The sequence below is a fragment of the Cyclopterus lumpus genome, chromosome 12, assembly GCF_009769545.1.
Source record: "Cyclopterus lumpus isolate fCycLum1 chromosome 12, fCycLum1.pri, whole genome shotgun sequence".
NCBI classification, from domain to species: domain Eukaryota; kingdom Metazoa; phylum Chordata; class Actinopteri; order Perciformes; family Cyclopteridae; genus Cyclopterus; species Cyclopterus lumpus.
Genome location: NC_046977.1, coordinates 17,103,937 through 17,123,092, shown reverse-complemented (window position 1 = coordinate 17,123,092; position 19,156 = coordinate 17,103,937). Strand labels below are relative to the sequence as shown.

At 43.8% G+C, this 19,156-nt stretch overlaps 1 protein-coding gene across 1 annotated transcript in view; it reads right to left on the bottom strand.

The window, feature by feature from the left end:
• Window positions 1-19,156, bottom strand: part of LOC117740614 (leucine-rich repeat transmembrane neuronal protein 4) — a 100,320-nt gene that overhangs the window by 72,951 nt on the left and 8,213 nt on the right. Inside the window, exon 2 of the mRNA XM_034547117.1 lies at window positions 17,055-18,616. Coding sequence (XP_034403008.1) covers window positions 17,055-18,616 — 1,562 coding nt within the window. The remainder of the gene's footprint in view (window positions 1-17,054; window positions 18,617-19,156) is intronic.

Sequence of the window (19,156 nt, the reverse complement as noted above, 5' to 3'; positions counted from 1 at the left end):
ATGTCTGTTTCCACTATCGACGCAGGCCACCGTGGGGTTTAAAAGCCACGCGGTGCATTTGGTAAATTACAGCAAAAAATGACAGACACAACCTGGTGCTGCGCGCATGCAATTCACTGCAATCCACGTGTGGTTAAAGATGCCTTCATTTGCAATAAGGTGAAATGGTTCATAGTTGACGTCCTGTTATGATGTGCTCGTGATGCGAGCCACTCGGGTCTAACACACTTATGATGATGTCAGGATCAATATTAGGCAAGCAAATATTAAATATAATATAATGTATGTATACAAATATTATCCTAGAAAAGACAATTATAGATAAGTCATATAAAAAACACATAAATCCTAAAAAATACTACTATATAGAAAAAGTACAAAATACAAAACGTAGGAGAAGAGTATTATGTAACTGTAATGGGATAATATATCTAATGTGTTACAGATTTCTGGGTGGTATTTGTGTCTATTTAATTTATTTATTTTTGCTCAGCACCTGTTCTAGTTTTTTGATTGTGCATTCCCTGCACCCTGTCCACAAAATACTTCTTCCAAAAAATTAATAATTCAAGTATTTTCTCGATGAGTGACTGAAATATTTATTATTGTGGACTTGTGTCTAGTTCAAATACTCGTCATTTCTCTCGACCAACTCCGATGACAGATTTTCCCTTTTTTAAAAAGAGAAGAGAACTTTCACGAGTCAATTTTAGACTTTGAGGCTTTCGCAGTGTGCGTGTGGTTGAACTCCAAATGAATTAATAACACGGTATTTATTTCACATCTTGACCCAGTACAAAAGAAGAAGAAGGAAAAAAAGAAGCTAGTTATCTTTCTCAAGTTACATCATCACCATTTGTTTGTCTTCCCACTCAGCCATTTGTTGCCCGGAGTAAATTAATATCAGCCCATCATGTCGAAGAGACACAATAACACTTCAACGGCGTATTATTCAAAGAGCTGCCGTCGCTGCTTCTTCCCTTCTTGCGTGATCAAAATGGAACGACGAGGCTTAGATGCAAGTCCTACTTTCAGTCAAGGAGACAAGTGTCTCCTTCAGCCGGCGCTCAAATTAAGCCCGAATCTCAGCTGTCACAAAAAGGAGCGGAAAGGGAGCTTCGTCAATATTGGTATCATATGCAAGAGGTTGGTTTGAAGTTTAAGAACTGGTCACTATTAACAGTATTAACTGTAATAAATCTACCCTTGTAACGATGGGTAAATCAGAGATGCAGAACAAATGAATCACCGTCCACTATGAGGAACAATTCCAAGTTTTTCATATATTTTGGAGAGGAGGAACACATAAATTGTCTTTCTCCATGTCCGTGTGTCCATCGCATCGAGATCCGTTCATCCGATCTACTTCACACGTGGCGCCGGGGTAGTGATAGAGCGCTGTGCACCAGTTGGGGGGGGGGGGGGGGGGGCAGGCTTCAGGGCTTCTGCATGTCATCCGCTGCCGATGACCACAGTCGACTGCTGCTAGCCGACCCACAATGCAACTCACTTCGCTGGAGTCATCGAGAGGTGAGCCGGTTCCTCGACAGCGTCGCAGGCGGCGGCCCGCGCTCTGACGAGCAGCAATTCACCAGGAGCCATGCAAATCGACCCGTTTAGAGCAGTCACGCGCTCTCCTAAAGGGCCACGCCCCAAAACGGGTACTGCCCCGAGTATAATGGATCCAAAGCCTCTCCTAAAAAAGGGTCCCACCTTCTGTTGATGAGAGAGACGGTCCACTCCAGTCCAGAATGCAATTCAGATGCACGTGGAACTAAAAACCAGGGCAGCACGCGCTCCGAACGTGCACCCCGTTCCCAAACGGCTACGCGCCAAGAACGGCCACGGCCCCCCCCCCGAAGGGCCACGCTGACGAGCAGCAATTCACCAGGAGCCATGCAAATCGACCCGTTTAGAGCAGTCACGCGCTCTCCTAAAGGGCCACGCCCCAAAACGGGTACTGCCCCGAGTATAATGGATCCAAAGCCTCTCCTAAAAAAGGGTCCCACCTTCTGTTGATGAGAGAGACGGTCCACTCCAGTCCAGAATGCAATTCAGGGCCCGCTTTTAGCTCTCCTTCACCTCATATCCTTGGCCTCTATCGATGGGTGGAATGGGACGCGATGAATATTCATCGTGGATCCCGGCTTTGACGGGCCGAATGGAAAAGGTTGGAGCTGAAAATACGAAAGAAAACAAAGTGTGTGTGTGTGTGTGTGTGTGTGTGTGTGTGTGTGTGTGTGTGTGTGTGTGTATCTCGGGGAGAGAAGCCGGTGTCGCCATTCCTGCCCTGACTGACACTCACATCTTGCAGCAAGTAATTCATTCTGAGTGGGAGGCACAAGTGCCCCCTCTCCAACTCGCAGCGCAAGTTTATGATAATCCTAATAAATTATGATGCGCCGCACAGACATTAAAAACTCTGATTGGCACTAAATCAAACAGGCTGTGCCTCTCAGGTCACAGAGAGCTGCGAGAGAGAGAGAGAGAGAGAGAGACGATCTCCCCTCCGACTATCAATTTCTCTCCGTCCTCAAATCCCACATCACTTCGGGTCCACCTGCCCATTTCGCTCTCCTCTCGCCTTTTTGTCTACTCCCATCTTTCGGCCCAACTTGTAATTTTCCACTGCTTGGCTGTGTCTGTGTTTATATACCGCTCCTTTTTTTTGTTTGCAGTCGGCTTGATAAATACAGGCGACGGCGTGAAATGTTCCCGTCCGGAAAAAAAAGAAAAAGTCTTAGTTCCTCGGTACCTGGTGTTTTTCTCTTTCTGCGTTTCGTCACGACTCCCCTGCATTGCTCTCTATGTATTTTTATCCTTTTTTTGCAGGTGATTTAATTTGCGGTTCGAAAGGATAACCCAGATTGACACCCACCTCTTTAATCTGTGCACCCATGCAGGCTGTGCAGATTATCTTATAACGGTCAAAAACATCCGTTTGTTAACCCATTTCTGGTTTGGCCTGATGATGATTACTGTCCTGCACTCACCCTTATTATGAGGGGGGGGGGGGATTAAAAAAAAATTACATGCACACTGTTCAAGTACACAACTACTTTAATTACAGCTTTGCTTCCCTGCTCCAAAGATAGCACCCCGTTTAAAAGTTGGAATCTCTCCCAAGGGCTGGTTTATGTCACAACATTGGAGCCGCATTGTCAAATCAGACACGCAGAAGTGAACAATTCAATTAATCAGGATAAAGTTGGAGGAGAGTGGCGGCGGTGATTAATATGCTCCGTATGCGTCGATTGTGATGCACTCTGGAATGCGTCCCGTTCTCGAATGGCCCGACGTTACAAAGCGCACAATCCTCTCGCTTGGTGAGAGCGCCCAGTAAATCATCGTCCCTGGTGAATGTTTTAATGCGGAGGGGAGTGACCCCATCCATCCACAGACAGATTGCTTGTTAATGGTTATAATCGCCGGGCAAAATAGCGGCGGGGAATCATATCTCACGGGCTGCATATATCGAGGCGAGGTGACGGACACGTTCGCCGATCGGGAAGAAGAAAAAAAAAAAAGGCCGCCTTCTTGACGGATTCGCCATGAAGGACAGAGAGGTCGAAGATGAACAGTCGGGGTATGGAAATGAATACAAAAAAATGGGTGAAATAGGGGCTGCAACTGATGATTATTTTCATGTCTGACTTTACCAAATTTACCAAACGATTATAGAAAAAAAACAGACCCTCCCACTCGAGCAGCATTTTTGCTAATTATTTTGTACCCTTTTTTTTTTTTTTTATTCACAACAATGAGCGTTCCTCGAACATTAATTTGGTCGCACAAAGAACGGCTGCCCTTTAAGAGCCGGTAGAGCACACCAGTCATTCACCAGAGGAGTCATTACGAGGGCAGCAGGGGGGGCAACGTTCATCATCTTGGATTCATTTATTCTTTTGTGCGTACGGTACAAAACTGACTCAACCTCTCAGATGGTGCATGATTCACTGACAGCGACTGCACAAAATAGATGATTACAGAGAAGTACGCTTTTAAGAAAAATATAGTGCAACATTAACAAATATATTAAGTACACAAGTCTGTATTACCAATGCATCTGCTTTAAAGAAAAATAAAGAATCAATCGATGCCAAACTAGAGATATTGCCCTTTCTATGCCTGGCACCTGCTGTATATCACCCACAATGCATCTCAAGTTCGATAGGATATGGGGCGTTTCATGCCAGTTGCAGCAAGGGCATTCACAACTGCATTGTCATCCACTACTCCCAGTAAGTAGTCGACCAATCGATCACCTGCGGGAGATTTATTTAATTTTGTTCACCCTGTGGCAATGATCAATTCTCCTCAAATACAACTAGTAAAGGGTTAACTTTACCTCCGAGCTGTTAGTCTAAAAAGATGCACCATGTTCATAGTAGTCGACTCTTCTGTGAAACCGCTCTCCTGGCTGCTAATGGAGCCTCCAGTGTTTCCCAAACTATTGTTCTTTTTGTCCCACTTTTCTTTCTCTTTTAAATGACAAACCATCACGACCCATAAATCAGGTAAACGACAACCGCGTCACCTTTTTTATCATCTGAATAGGTGAACCAGCTATTTAGAAAAGATGCACGTGGAACTAAAAAACTATTACCTTGTTAAGTATTTTGTATATTAGTCCAACTAAATGCCTTTTGGGAGTTAACAGGCTCTTGTTTTCTTTCTTTTAACAGTCAAACAAAGATAATGTATACCAGCCTTTTAAAAAAGAAAATTAATGTTATAAGTAGGCTGCAATTATCAGAACATTAAGAACAGTCAGGCTCTCTCTCTTGAAAGTGTCGTGGAGAAACAACAGACTGTGGTAGAAAATGAAAATGTATTTGTTGACCGTGATATGTTCTCCCGCGGCCCACCTCAGGGGCCCGACCCAGACTTTGGGATTGACTGCTTTACACAACTCTTTCCTCATATGCAGTAAGCACACATCCAACGTCTGTCTCAGGTCTTGGGGAGTTCACCTTCATCACAAATCAATGGTAAAATGATACGGTCAAATATTAAATAAATCAATCTTAAGAACATGTGGAATTTGTTCTCTAATCTCGAGGCGCCGCCTTGATTTGATTCCTAGTACACTGTGCTTACATGATATGGAGACATTTGTTTGTGTTATGCCCCCAGTAGATGGAAGGTGCTGGTATGACTCAGTCTCATTCTCCTTAGAGCATATGAAACTATGAGACTTAAATGATGACCTTGACAACAATTTGCAATTATGTGACTGTGGTCGTTCCAAATGAAAACCATCATCCCGGGGTGTCCTCTTCAAGGACTTTGTGGAGAAAAACCAATGTCCTGATTTATAACAGACACGGGGCTCAGGTTGGGTCTCTGTCCTCATTTCATCATTTTATGATCATCATTATCTGCGATATTCTCTTTTCTCGCGTTTTCCAACAGGCAGTCGATGAACGCGGAGAGGCGTCGGCGTCCCGAAGTGTCCTCGCTAGCTTTCATGGCACAATCAATCCCCAACGCATCCATTGTCACTTCGGTCAATACAGAGCTTTTATTACCTCGCTAATTCAATAGAGAAAGAGGGAGCGTTACATTTTACGGTGAAATATGGCCTCCAAATATATGATTTGTTGCACGGTAGGGCGGATATTACTCGAGTGTGCGTATTCGAGAGATATAATAGTGTCATCTGAACACCACACGTGACAAAAACAGAAGAAATAAATGCGTGGACAAAGGGTTGGGACTTATTCTGCAGGACAAGTGTTTATATTATGCTCCTCGCGGACATGTGAGGCCGGAATACTAAAAGGAAGCTGTGGGAGAATAGAAGTCATCGATCATGAGGTGTGCATTTTCCTGCAGTGGGAGACAGCCCCGAACTCCAGGCTGATGCAGCGAGGCCACAGCGTGGGACGCTGGAGGTTGACATAGACAGGTAATTAACTCAAAATAATATGCGCTCGACACAGCCGAGGTAAAAGAGGCTTAAAGAGGAACAGGAGACACATGGGAGGGGAAACCTCAGAGAATGGCCTATCCAGAGCGAGAGAGAGAGATAACTCTGCTTCCTCCCCGGAGTCGTTGTGACTTCACGTCTCATAGGGTCCATTGGACCTGGAGGTGTCTGATGCCTGGTGAGCCGGCCTCCCGCGTTGGCCCTGCTGATGCCCCGCCCCCTCCTCTCTACCTCCTTCTGTTTCATGGATTGGAGTTCCATTCATACATTGTCATATTCATGTAATGTGTTTATGTAACTTTGTAATGCTGTTCATCTGTAAACATGACATCTATTGCTTCTGTCCATCCGGGGAGAGGGATCCTCCTCTGTTGCTCTCCTGAAGGTTTCTTCCCTTTTTTCCCTGTCAAAGGTTATTTTTGGGGAGTTTTTCCTGATCCGATGTGAGGTCCTGGGACAGGGATGTCGTATGTGTAGAGATTGTAATTTTGTATATATTGGGCTACACAAAATAAACTGAATTGAATTGAATTGAGATGGAGGTTGCTTTTTGCATGCAGGCGCGAGCGGATGCGGACTCACCTACGCGCCGGAGAAGGATCAAACTTGAAAAGGCATGGGAAAGTTTCATTATAATTTTTCCACATCAATATATTTCATGTGAGTTTCTTCACATAAAGCATTTAAAAGGCTGGCAAGCACATCACAGCGGCGGCGGGGAACGCAATGTCTGGTTCGGCACGCCGCGCGCTGGACTGGCGTAACTCGTGGAAATGTTCGGGAGCTGGAACGCGTACACACGCTTTGATGTAAATAACGCACGTGACGCAATCTGTCTGAAAGGGGTGTGGACCAAAATTGTTATTATCACTTCAAAAAATGTCAAAAATAAAAAAATGACCCCACCAAAAGGAAAATAGATATATTTAGAGCATATTGTACACCTCTCTTGTGGTCTAATTACAAAGAAGCAAGCTAACAGAGACTTCAAGTAGCTTATAACGATGCTATGATAATATTACTGAAGACACCGAGATGGAGTAGTGCCAGTGAAATGTTTGTTAATTTTAAGAAATCTTATGTAAAAATTTATCAGCCGGGTTAATGACTCCGAAAATGAAATAATCATAGTTTTATCAAACGTAAAGTTTAGTTGTACGCGCTCCCAGCTGTGGAGACATTGGCACAGCTGTTTATTCATAAGGCATTTGTAGGTCTACGTATTTTACTTGTGATTTTGTTTGTATTTTATTTTATTTCATGTTTTGTCAGGACCTTGATTCTGAAATAAAAGTTTGAATATATATATAGCTAAATGTAAGCTCTTTAAACGAAGATCTCTCTAGAATTGCCACTCAGCATGCCATCGTTTAGTGCTGTGTTTATTTGCATGACAATAATCCTGTATGGTTAATAATTGAGCCTTTACAATGGTCCCACCCAACAGTTAAAAGCCAAAGATATTCAATCTGCATTTGCGTTAATTGTTGTTGAGTCACTCAACTCCACTCAATTAACCAACTAATTAGCTCAGCACTACAATAACAACTTAAATGGAAGTGTTTCTTATGTGTCCATTACTGACAGGAAACAATGTGTTTATCTCGACTTAGTGTTGAGTGTTATTGACACAGTCTGGCAGTTAATGCAGTTGTACTTTAATGTTTTCCTCTTAGCTCCAATTCTTTTCATTTTTTTCCCCACACAATTTTGATCAAAAATGCCTTTTAATTCTGAAACACACACACACACACACACACACACACACACACACCAGAGCCGGTTGTCGAGCAGTTTTGATGTGACCACTGAGGGAAAACATGCCAATCTGCCGGGCCTTGTCCCCGACTCATTATCTTACTTCAAAAGAAAAAAGCGCTGAGCCGTCACCGATCAGAGGACGGACAGCTGTCCGCTGGACAAAGGCCCGAGTGTCTTTGTGGACGGACGCCTGCCAATCTAACTGTCGGGTCTGGATGACTGCCTGATTTCTGCTGGCTTTCTAACTGCCCCCCCCCCTCCTGTCCGCCTGCCCACCGCTCCGTCCCGTTGAACGTGCTTCTCGGCCAGGTTCACTTGCCTACCTGTCTGACTCCATTTCAACCCCGATCCGGTCTTTCTCTTCCGCCTGTTGGATCTGCTCTCCGGGGCGACTTGAATGCTGTCAGTACCAATAAGAGCACATGCGTCTTCTCACGTCCAGGGGAATTTTCTCAAGACGTCACACAGTTACATAAAGTCTTGAGATTGCATGTGTTTTCATACAATGCATTGATACAATGCAAAGATTATAATCATTTAGACTATGCTGAACTATTATTTTTTTCCATTGGTATAGCTTATGTCACTTTAATTCATGCGGTAAGCAAATATAAAACCACAGACCGCATCGAGTTACGCATTTTGGCCGTCGCCATCTTGGTTTTTGTCCATCACTGTGTATTCTTTTTACCGTAACCATCATTTTATGTTGTCTTTCAATCAACATCTTGTTTTTTTGGCCGTCGTTATCTTGGTTTATTGCAACCAGAAGTGAACCCGGGAGGGCGGAGCTAATACAACCAAACGCTGAAAGAAAAAAAGTATTTTCAAGGGAACAAAATGTTACGATTAACTTTTATGGTCCATTTATCTTTGAAAATCTTAAATTCAGTGGTAGAGACCTGTCAATCACAAGGTAGCCCCACCCTAAAGTATACCCTGTTTATGGTCTATTTACATCTAAATGGACCATAATTCATTAAATGAACATCATGCTGTAATGAAGAAGACTTAAACTAGCGATTGAGACCATAAATTCATGTCACAAGGGTCATTTTCTCAGAGACTTCTATACTATTATCAAGATGTCTAAGTCTGAATTCTGAATATTACTGTATCATACTATTATAGCCAGTCTATTGTCACTACCAAACTACAGACTACCTTGTCGCTGCCCTGCAAACTCGTCTGACGAGCAACATCCCATCACTTTCCTCAGAGCAGTGTATTGTATGAAAGGTCGGTGACCCTCATATGAAAGTCCATAAATAGAACCGATTGAGCTGTACATTTTCACATCCTTAACTGGTGCGAGAACGCAGCGCGTCCGTGTCCACACGGTGCGGCGAAGGCGTGGAATCGGTTAAGTGGAAACAACTGAGAGGGTGTTGCCGAGGACACATTGCATCGGTGACCCCCTTTACCAAAAAGGGGCCCCGAGATGATTTCTGGGTTAGGAAGTGAGAGAATTCTTCCACATAAAAATCATGTCTATTTTTTTTCTCTGTTCTCTGTGTGACTGGTTTCATAGACAGATATGAAAGTGCTATTGCGAGAGACATGAATGTCAGTGGAAAGATCAGCGGATCAACAAATAGAAAGAAAATCGCAGGATAACAGAAACTCTATGGAGACACAGATCTGCAGTCTTATACTCCACCCACAGGGACCAAGGCCTCTACCCTCTCTTATAGACTGTTCTTCTAATTACAGTAGTTGGCTAATTAGGACGGGCTATAGACTCTTCCTAGAAGCAATACATTGAGTGTATTTACTAGAAAGAGTAAAAAGTGTTGAATGCTAACTTGCTTGACACTTGGCCACCGAGAAACGTATTCAATAGAAATATTTAAATAATTGACTTCAGAAAGCTTTAATATGTTCATCTGACAGCAACGATGAGGGGCTAATTACACTTGACTCTTCTGTCAAATCATTTTCTGCTAAGAGTGCACAACTGCAGCAGAAATGCTGTGAGAACAAAAAATATAAATGTAAAAAGCCTATCATAGGCATGGCTTGGTTGCCTTTTACGTCTTCCTTTTATGTCTCTTTAGGCCTTTAACAGATGCTCTGCTGCAGATGTTCTGTCCATGAGTGACTCATCCTCCCTCATGCTTAACTGATATACAAGTATTTGAATTTTGAGACTAATGCGCAAAGTGATAGTGAGGCTGTACACTAATGAGGAAAAATGAGCACTCCATTGCTTTAGATCCACACTGATGTCTAACCTTGTTTCCCTTTCATTCCAGACAGCCACCGAGCAATGGTGATTACAAACAGGACACCGACAATCATCTATGAAAAGAGTGAAATTGCTTTTGTGAATTGCAAGTGATTTATTTTAATTTTATTTTAGAAATATGCTCAAATCTCAAATACAGTTGCGCACTTCACTAAATCTTCAAAAATAAGACTTCAAGCTGCAGTTGGTAACTTCTTTGAAGAAGAAAAAAAAAATGAAGAAAAAAGTGGACCGTATAGCTAATGAGAGTTTGCTACGGCCGGCGTAAATCTTGTAAATCTTTTTGTCAGAAACATGCAAATACATTTAGAAGCAGAGAAATGAAGATCAATCGGAGGAATATAAGTAATGATATGTTTTGAATCCAGATTTACGACCCGGACGTATGAAGAGAAGACATAAATGTGGAAAATCATCAAAGGGGAAGATTCATGCTGGAAAAAAAGGGTGAAGGATTCGTATCGCACTGAAAGATTGTTTTACCCAAAAAAAAGGACTGAAATTCCAGAAAGAGACAGCTTGGAGACGACAGGGGTGAGGGTTATATTACATGCTGCAACTTTCTTGTTTAGCAACAGCTATGATTGCTGTCACTGTAACTAAATGCAATGTCAAAAGAAATGCAGAGGCAGCAACACACCGATCACTCAGGGGCCAGCAGGCAGTGGCTCCAATGTGGTATTACCCTCTAGGCTAGTACTCTGAACCGAACAGGAGGCTGAATAGAACAAGTGGTGTAAAGCAGCAGTGCTTGTATCAGAAACAAGTGAAACAAGAAAGTCACAGTAAAAAAAAAAAAAAAGTCAAGAGAACTGAGTGAACCCCCCCCCAAAAAAATTTCTTTGAAAGTGAACACACTCACCGTGGGGTCGAAGAAAAAAAATTGCTGAGTGGGCGGGTAGAAAGCAAGCACATCACATGGAAATTGTAAAAGAATGCGAGTCGAGCATGGCCGACGGGCATTTACAAGGCGAGCCCGACGGAGGCGGCGCTAAAGCGTAGCATTAGCGGCGCGCGTGGGGTTGCGCGGTGGAAGCCGGGGCGAAGAGAAAAAAAGGAGCCTTGCCTCTTTTCCAAGGTACTGTAATTGCTATATTGGCGATCTAACACCCTCATTAAGCATGGATCAAACGCCGGTGCGGGGAAAAGCAGCAGGCACGGAACCAGAGTGCGAGACAGACAGGATTAGCAGGATGAGAGCGATGTTCTCTCAAGCGCGGTGCATGTTTGAAGTCTCCCACACGGCTAATTGTCGACTGAAGACACTTTGCGTCGAGAAGTTCAGCCTCCCCGTTGAATTACAGGATACTCGCTCGCCCTCGGCTCGCCTCCCCGTGTTGTGTTGCGCAATTAACAATCTGATACGGTGACCTTGGCACCTTGGATAGAAGGGAGAGAAGAAAAGGCCTCATACCTTCAGAAACGGCTCCCACCGTGCAGTAACACAGGTCAAGGCAGTACCTGCATGCTTTTTACATTTCTTGGCAGAATAATGCGTGCACATTTTCATTTCACAGAGTTACATCATGGCCTTTGACTGACGCGGAAGCATCGCATTTCAGTTGCAAGGCCCGCTGTGAAAGACGATCAACAAACCCCCCGACGAAATGCGTTCTCATATCATCAATATTTGACACCCCAGAGAAAGAATACACAAAAGCACTGTGGATATAAATCGAGTGTGCGATTACAGATTGTAGGTACAGGAACATGCCTCGGTTTGAGGCACTCGACGGGCAAAAGAGTTCCGGGGTCAACGACCTTGTGTGCTTTTGAATAATAACTGTGAAGGTAGAATGAGGGGGGGGTCGGTTTGCCGTAAAAAGCATCGTCATCGTCACTTAACCGAACACATGTATTGCCAGATTGTTGTTGTTTTTTTAAACTAAGAAGGCAATCTCAGTAGTTTTTGTTGCCAAGTAGTTCACGTAAAAACTCACATTGTATGGAACTTAACCCGGCAGATGGTTTTGTTAACCAGGGACATGCAAGTACCTGAGGATGGAATATTAATTGTTTCTAATTGTTAGAATTGTTCATATTCTAGTTGATTAATCAACAACTTGTTTAAAAACAATCTTTTCATTTTTTTTTCCTTTTGAGGGATATCCTACCACACACAGGGGAAATTATGAATAATTAGGGCCACAGAAATGTGCCCATCAAAACTAATAATACCAGCAGTAGGATTTTGCGTTGTAAAATGTTTTCAATAAAATTATTAAATAGATTAGCGCTGGCAGAGGACCAACTGCCAGGATCCTATCAGCCAAGAGCAGCATCTGGCGGCCCGTATCCATGTTGTTGTATATTTAAAAAAGTAAATTAAAATTGTGAAGTTTGAGTAATTTCCCTCTTTGTGCTGTAGCGAGTTATAATTGTGACCACCGCAGCATTGCGTAACCTATTGCGTAAGTCGGTTAAAGGGCAGCCCATTCAGGAGAAGGAGGTGCCATATCGTTGGTCTGCGTTTTCGCATCAGATGTCAGGCGTTCTCAGAAATGGGCACAACATTAATTAATTCAAAGACAAGCTATTTGCGCTGTGACATTATAGCAAGTGGATGAGATTGTAGTTTGGAAAAGGTCAGCGGCAGTAACAAAGGAATGGCTGAGAAGGGAGAGTCAAAAAAAAAGGGAAAATGGCATGTCCTGCAGGCTTGAAATGAGTTGCGTCCCTTTTCAGGACCAGTTGGGTCAAATGAGACGGTACCGAGTCAATTAGGGCTTGAAATGCTGGAGAGTCGGCTGAGCAGGCCTGGCATGTCACCAAAGCATTGTCCCAAAAAAAAGAAGATTTCGGCCACTCTGTATCACTTACTCACTGGGGCTCAGACCGCAAAAGGGGCCAGCATATAACAAATGAGAGGATGGCGGATGATGATGGTAATGTGCCGCTCGACACATTGAGCAAAGTGAAAAGAAATGAGAGCAAGAAGAAAGGAATTGTTTGCACACCAGGGCAGCAAGCGTTAACTTGTGGTGGGGTCCAGGTTACAAGATGGAATAGAGGGGGAAAAGATACACGAGTGGCACAGACTTTCACGGGCCACATCGAGAGCACCGCGAGAAAGGAAAATATCAAAAGCAGACGGCCATGAAGTGATACAAATAATCCTTGCTGTGGGAAGGTTGAAGTGACACGGGAAAATGAGGATTGGCAATTCACTAGGCCGGCCACGCATCCATGTCAGGGTCGGACCTCGGGGCTGATAAAAGGACAAATCATGTGAAGAGGTCCGCGGTGAGTTATAGTGATGTCTCGGGATCCAAATGATAGAAAAGGTATGAGTGACAGGCGGGAGGGAATAAGCAATTCCCCACTCAGACGAGATGAACGGAGCCTGGAGCCGCCGCGGCCTCCCGTAGCCACTGGCGGCGATGCAGCCGAGGTGGCGGCGTGGCGGGGAGTGCACATGCTGCTGCTCCGTCTCGCCGGGTGATTTATGTCCACGCGGGAGCAACAGAATGTAGGAACAAGATCGGAGCACATTCCGAGATGAACTCGGGACCGCTGACTGATAGTTCCCGTCCACCCTCCGCAATGTTTTAGGGACGAGACAGATAATGCCGGAGAGAATGCATTCACAAGGATGTATCTCTCAAGACACAAAATGGAGGAGAGCGCGGGGGGGAAGGGAGAGAGAGAGAGAGAGAGAGAGAGACGGGCTTTCGCTCGCTTCTTCTGCATATGTTCACACAAAAACAGTTTCATTGCTTTTGCTTTGCTCCATAAAGGCTTCATCTGTAAGAGACCGGAGGCCCACGTGCCACAGTGTTGACAGTACAATCCCCTCAGTGTATGGACTCAATTAGTAGATTGTGGAAAGCAGGGGAGGGAGGGGCACACACAAGGTGGACAACTGGGAGTCCGTGCTGCTACTCGACGACTCACGCGTGGCAAGACATTCTGCTTCGAAACAATCAATGTAACCTTTTCCAACAATGTATTAGTCGGTTGCAGTGTTTAAAAAAAAAGAAAGAAAGAAAAGTGAAGTATGTCAATATTTCAGTAATTATTGATGCTTTTGATGACATGTATTTTTGTATTCATATTTACCGAAAAAGTATTTACACACCAAAAAAATGTCCGCTGATGGCCGGATTTGGGTCGCCCAGGTGTGCCAGATTATCTTCCTGTAGGTATAGTTTAGGGCGTCGGTAAATCTGAATTAATCAATCTACTGGAGATTATTTGATTGAATTGTGCTTCATGAGACTTTCTATTTGGGAGCCCAGCCATGTTGGTAATATATATATATATTTATTCTTTTACCTCATGTACATTTGTATATAGAGTGGCTCAATATCCTCACTCATCTTCATAATTCTCATTAAATTACTTGGTCTATTCCTATTTTGCCCAAAATGACGAAACTTAAACTCTTTGCTTTTCTTCCAGGCTTTTATTTCTTTGTTCACAATTCCTCTGCACGTGTCTCTGTATCACAGATAATTCCAGAACCTTATTTTCCCTGAGCTGTTACGCTCTGCTGGCTCTGTAGTGTTGATTTGGCCCTTGCCCCTCTTCGTATGGGTTAATTCCTCCTTTATTTGTCTCACAGATAAAAGATAAAAGAGGCAGCTAAATTACCAAGTTCAATCAAGTCAAGATAAAAGGCAAATGATAGACGCAACCATTTCAATGGTAAATTGCAGCCCTGCTTCTAGCTTTCACTGATGGCGAGGCTGCGAGGTAGCTTGTGTGGGGTCCCTTAGAGAGTAAGCGGGGCGAGGTGCTGGGGGGGCACCTTTTTATAGATAGTGTGCAATATGAGTGTGAAGATGTTCCGATGGAACTGACATGGGACACCGGGAATGGAAATGAGCGTTGGGAATGACAATCAGCCATTTCATCCTTTGTGACGTGACGGACAGGAAGGCAACCAATGCGCTTGTATTCACCTAGAACGGCAACATCCCCTTTTATTTGTTCGTCTAGTATCATATAACTGTTGGCATGAACAGTTCTCTACCACACAATGGTAACACATGCGTGTATGTTTTTTAGTTCCCTGAGACACATTTAAAAGGTGAACAGTCAGAATACAGACGTCCGTATTAATGACTATTTTCAAACATGTATTAATTACAACCAACAAAGGATATCAACATTTAATCCGTATCCATCCCTTTTTCTTTTTTAAGTAATTGAGAATATTAATATTTATTGCAACTCATGTCTTTTTCATATGTATATAATTCCTTTTGGCAGTTGTCTCCTGCTGTGTACCTTGAAAATTAACTAATACGTTACATTATAGGGGATAGTGACAAGAATATAAACACCTGTACAATCTTATGAAATCCAGACCAACCCAAAGGCAAATAAGTGTTATGTGAATCTTCATTTTTTGTTGGTATTGCAATAAAAAAAAGAAGAAATCATATTTTCACATTGAGGCATATGTGTGATGTCCTCGATACATTCAATGCATATTCAATGTCAGACTGTGCTCTATGTTTTGATCTGGAAACATTGCACACATGTTGTTTACTTGACAGCATGGCGTGTTGAGTTGAAGCCACAAAAGATTCGTAAAATGCGATAATGTGAAAATTAACTGCAGCATCCTCTTTTTTTTCCCCCCTCCCTCCATCCATCAAACATCACTTTTAATGTTGTTTTACATTAAAACAATTCCCACAAAACATAAAACAGCACTGTAGTAGGCCCTCAAAGCACACATGGGGCAGGGCAGGGCAAATAACAACACAATGGCAGCTGTGATTGGTGGTTCCTCTTCCCAGTCCTGCAAGTATAACCTATTACCAGGCGGTCAGTAACAGAAAATGGAAAATCATTTGAGGTATAGAGTCCTCCTCCTCCACCTCGTTGTTTAAACCTCTGCATTTATAGTCATGCCTCCAGAGAGAGCCTCACAGAAAATGCAATGGAAATGCAGAGAGAATCTTAGAACTGGATTTAGTATGAGTGCTAGTAATGTGAAAATATATAGAGAGCGTAACTAAAATATGTATTATGGCGCTTGGGTTACAGCTTCTGATGCTGGACTAGCTAATCAACCAGGCGGGCTGAGCCCTTCCTTTGCCCCCTGTAACAACTGTACCAGTTCATCATTGATAATGAATACATTCCTCCAGACGCTTTGGTAAGATATAGCTTGGAAAAAAAACCTGTATGAACTCAGCAGTAGAATAAAATGTTTAACCAAGAATGGTACAGTATGTCAGGTACACACAAGTGTGACAGCTGAAAGCAAAAGGAGAAAAAGTAGTATTCCCACATTGCTGCAGTCTCTGAAAACTGTTTTGAAGAAATTCACTTGCCAGCGTACAAAACATTTCAAAGGATTATCACTCCTTTCGGGACTATCAAACACTACTTCTTTCTGTGTATGTCACAAAATGTGCATTTCTTCTTTTTTTTTATCTCTGTGTGGACGGCCAATGAACGTATACATTTTTGTTTGTGTGACTATCAATTAAGGCAGTGAGTCACTTCAGCAAGTCAGTGTGAAAATGAAGGAAACATATCAGAAAAGGATGTGCTGTTGGGGTACGATGGGCATTGTCCAACTGTCTTGAGCCACAGCTTTTTTATAAAAAAAAAAAAAGTGTCTCTTTTAGCATTCACATCCAGTGTCCAAAAGGGAATCTAACCGCCATGCAGCTATTGTCCCAACACAATACTGCTCATCAAAGATTAAATAGCAGTGGAGCAAACACACAAAGCACAAAGCCTGTGGTACCCAAGCAAAAATAACAAGTACCTAAACAAGCACAAATGTCTCATCATAAACAGCATTGCTGAGGCTCAAGATTATGCATAATAGGAAATGCAATCAGTCTGATTCATCTGTATGTCTGTGCATTTTGTGTTTTTGCGGCAAAACAAACTGCCGAGATTAAGGTTTAAGCGAATATACAAACAAGGATCTGAAAACAGCAGATATCTTGTTATACACAAAGTGATGCTAAACCACTTCTGGAATAATCCATTGGTACGCAGTGTTTACCCAACCTGCTGTGTCAGGCTAAGTAATCAAGTAGCAGATTAATCATCTATCAAAGCAGTGTAAATAATTACCTCCGGTCGCAGCGCTGTGGACAGAGTTTTGTTTAGGAGGAGTGGCGGTGGTGTGGGTCATACCTCGCATTCTCGGGAGCCTGAGATGGTATAGGTGCAGGGTCCGGTCCCATTCACAAGCACGTCCATGGCCTCAGAGTTGGTGGGCTTGTAGTCCACATAGTACTCCTGAAGTGGAGAGCTCAGGGTGCGCTCCGTCTCTCTAGCTTTCTTGCGGCGTTTGCGGGCTGCTGCCGAATGCTCCTGCAGCTGCTTGACACTGCTGGGGTAGCGCTTCCAAGACACGTAGATTACCAACAGGATCATCGCAACAGATAGAAAAAGGGCAACGCTTCCAGCCACAATCTTGTGGAAGGACACAGGCTCCAAGTCTTGCTCCGGGGGAAGTGCCAGAGCTGGGGTAACAGCTGACAATGTGGGACCCCTGATAGATCCCTCTCCTCTCTTTCCAGAACCAGTAGGTGAAGCCCGAATGGCTGGTCGGCGTTCAGTCTCCACAGGGACTCTGGATGGGGTTGGAGGGATACTCACAGTGAGCGTTGTCCCTGGGTTTGATTGGCAAACACCAAAAGCTTCGACAGCATCCATCACTTTCTCACCCTGGGCTTTCTTGGGGGAGGCGCAGATCATTGTGGTCTCCTTTGCCCCTCTGAAGTTTCTCAGCCAGGCCACCAGAGGACAGATGGCAGGGCCACAGTCCCATACATTCCCAGCTAAGCTTATTGTAGTCAAAGAGATCCAGGCATCAACCACCTCCTGGGAGACATTGGTCAGCTTGTTGGAGTCCAGATTGAGGGTCTGCAGGTTAGGTAGGCATTGGTAAACCACAGCATCCACTTCCATCAGATCATTTCCAGACAGATCCAGTTTCTGGATGGAGGCCCAGGTCCAGGTAAGGCCCTGGTTCATTGAGCGAATTCGATTCCACTGCAAGTAAAGTGCCCGCAGATTGTAGAGGCGAGGAAAGTGGGAGAAATTGATCTTTGAGAACTGGTTATGCTCCAAATGCAGCTCAGTGAGCTTGACTAGGCCTGAAAATGCATTCCGAGTGATACTGCGCAAGCGGTTGTAACCCAGATCCAGGAACTCAAGATTTCTGCAATCTTGGAACAGACGCACTGGGACGGTTTTTAGAGAATTTGAGCGTATGTGGAGGCTGAGAAGCTTCCGTAGTCCCTGGAACTGCCCAGGCTGCAAGGCTTGCAGCTTGTTGTACGACAGGTCCAGGTTCCGCAAATTGGGGACAGGGTGGAATGTGGTGTTGTGGAGCGACGTGATCTTGTTGGAACTCAGGATCAGCTCTTTGAGCCTGCGGACCCCCTGAAAGGCCAATACATCCACAGAGGCAATGTAATTGTGGTCCAAGTAGAGCCAGATGAGGTGGTTGAGGCCGACAAACTGGCCGGCGCGAAGACTGACGAGGCTGTTGTACCGCAAAGACAGGCCTTCACAGCCTCCGGAGAGGTTCTTGGGGACATCGCGAAAGGCGCTTGACTCACAATAGACAATTTTGCCATCACAGCGACAGCTCTTGGGGCATGGGCGCTCACTCAAAGATGGATTTGCTGCCAGCCACACCTGCATCAGGAGTTGGACCACTAGCCAGCGACGCCGCAAAGCAGAGCCTACAGGAAGGGGAAGGGGGAGAGGAAAATAGCAAAGGAGAAGAAAAAAAGTCAAGCAGATGACCTTATTGCAGAAACCCTAAACTAGCATTTAGAATGTACCTTGGATAAAAAAAATGCATCATACAAACAGAGTAGCTTGTTGTTTTCTGTGAAAGAAAAATAAAGATAATAGCTCGTATCCACCAGATGATGGCAACACTTAATAATTTGTTATTGGCTCATTGAGACCTTTTTACATAATGCACATTTGCACATACATCAGCAAACATAACTTGTGACAAATAGCTTTTGTTTCTTACTCATAATGTATTTTCTATTGTTGGTAGTATATTAGTTTATATTTGAAGCACACACATTTACAGGCACTTTAGTTTGTCTTTAGATAAGTTGGCCTTATGCCCTTCTGATTTCTATGGCTGGAAACGGCTGCTGGAGGGACGTATTGTCAGGCCGGAGCTCCGTGTGGCTCCGGAGCTCCAAGTGGCCAAAAATAATGTACCAAGTGTGGCCAGATTGTGAGAGATTTTAGTTCAACTA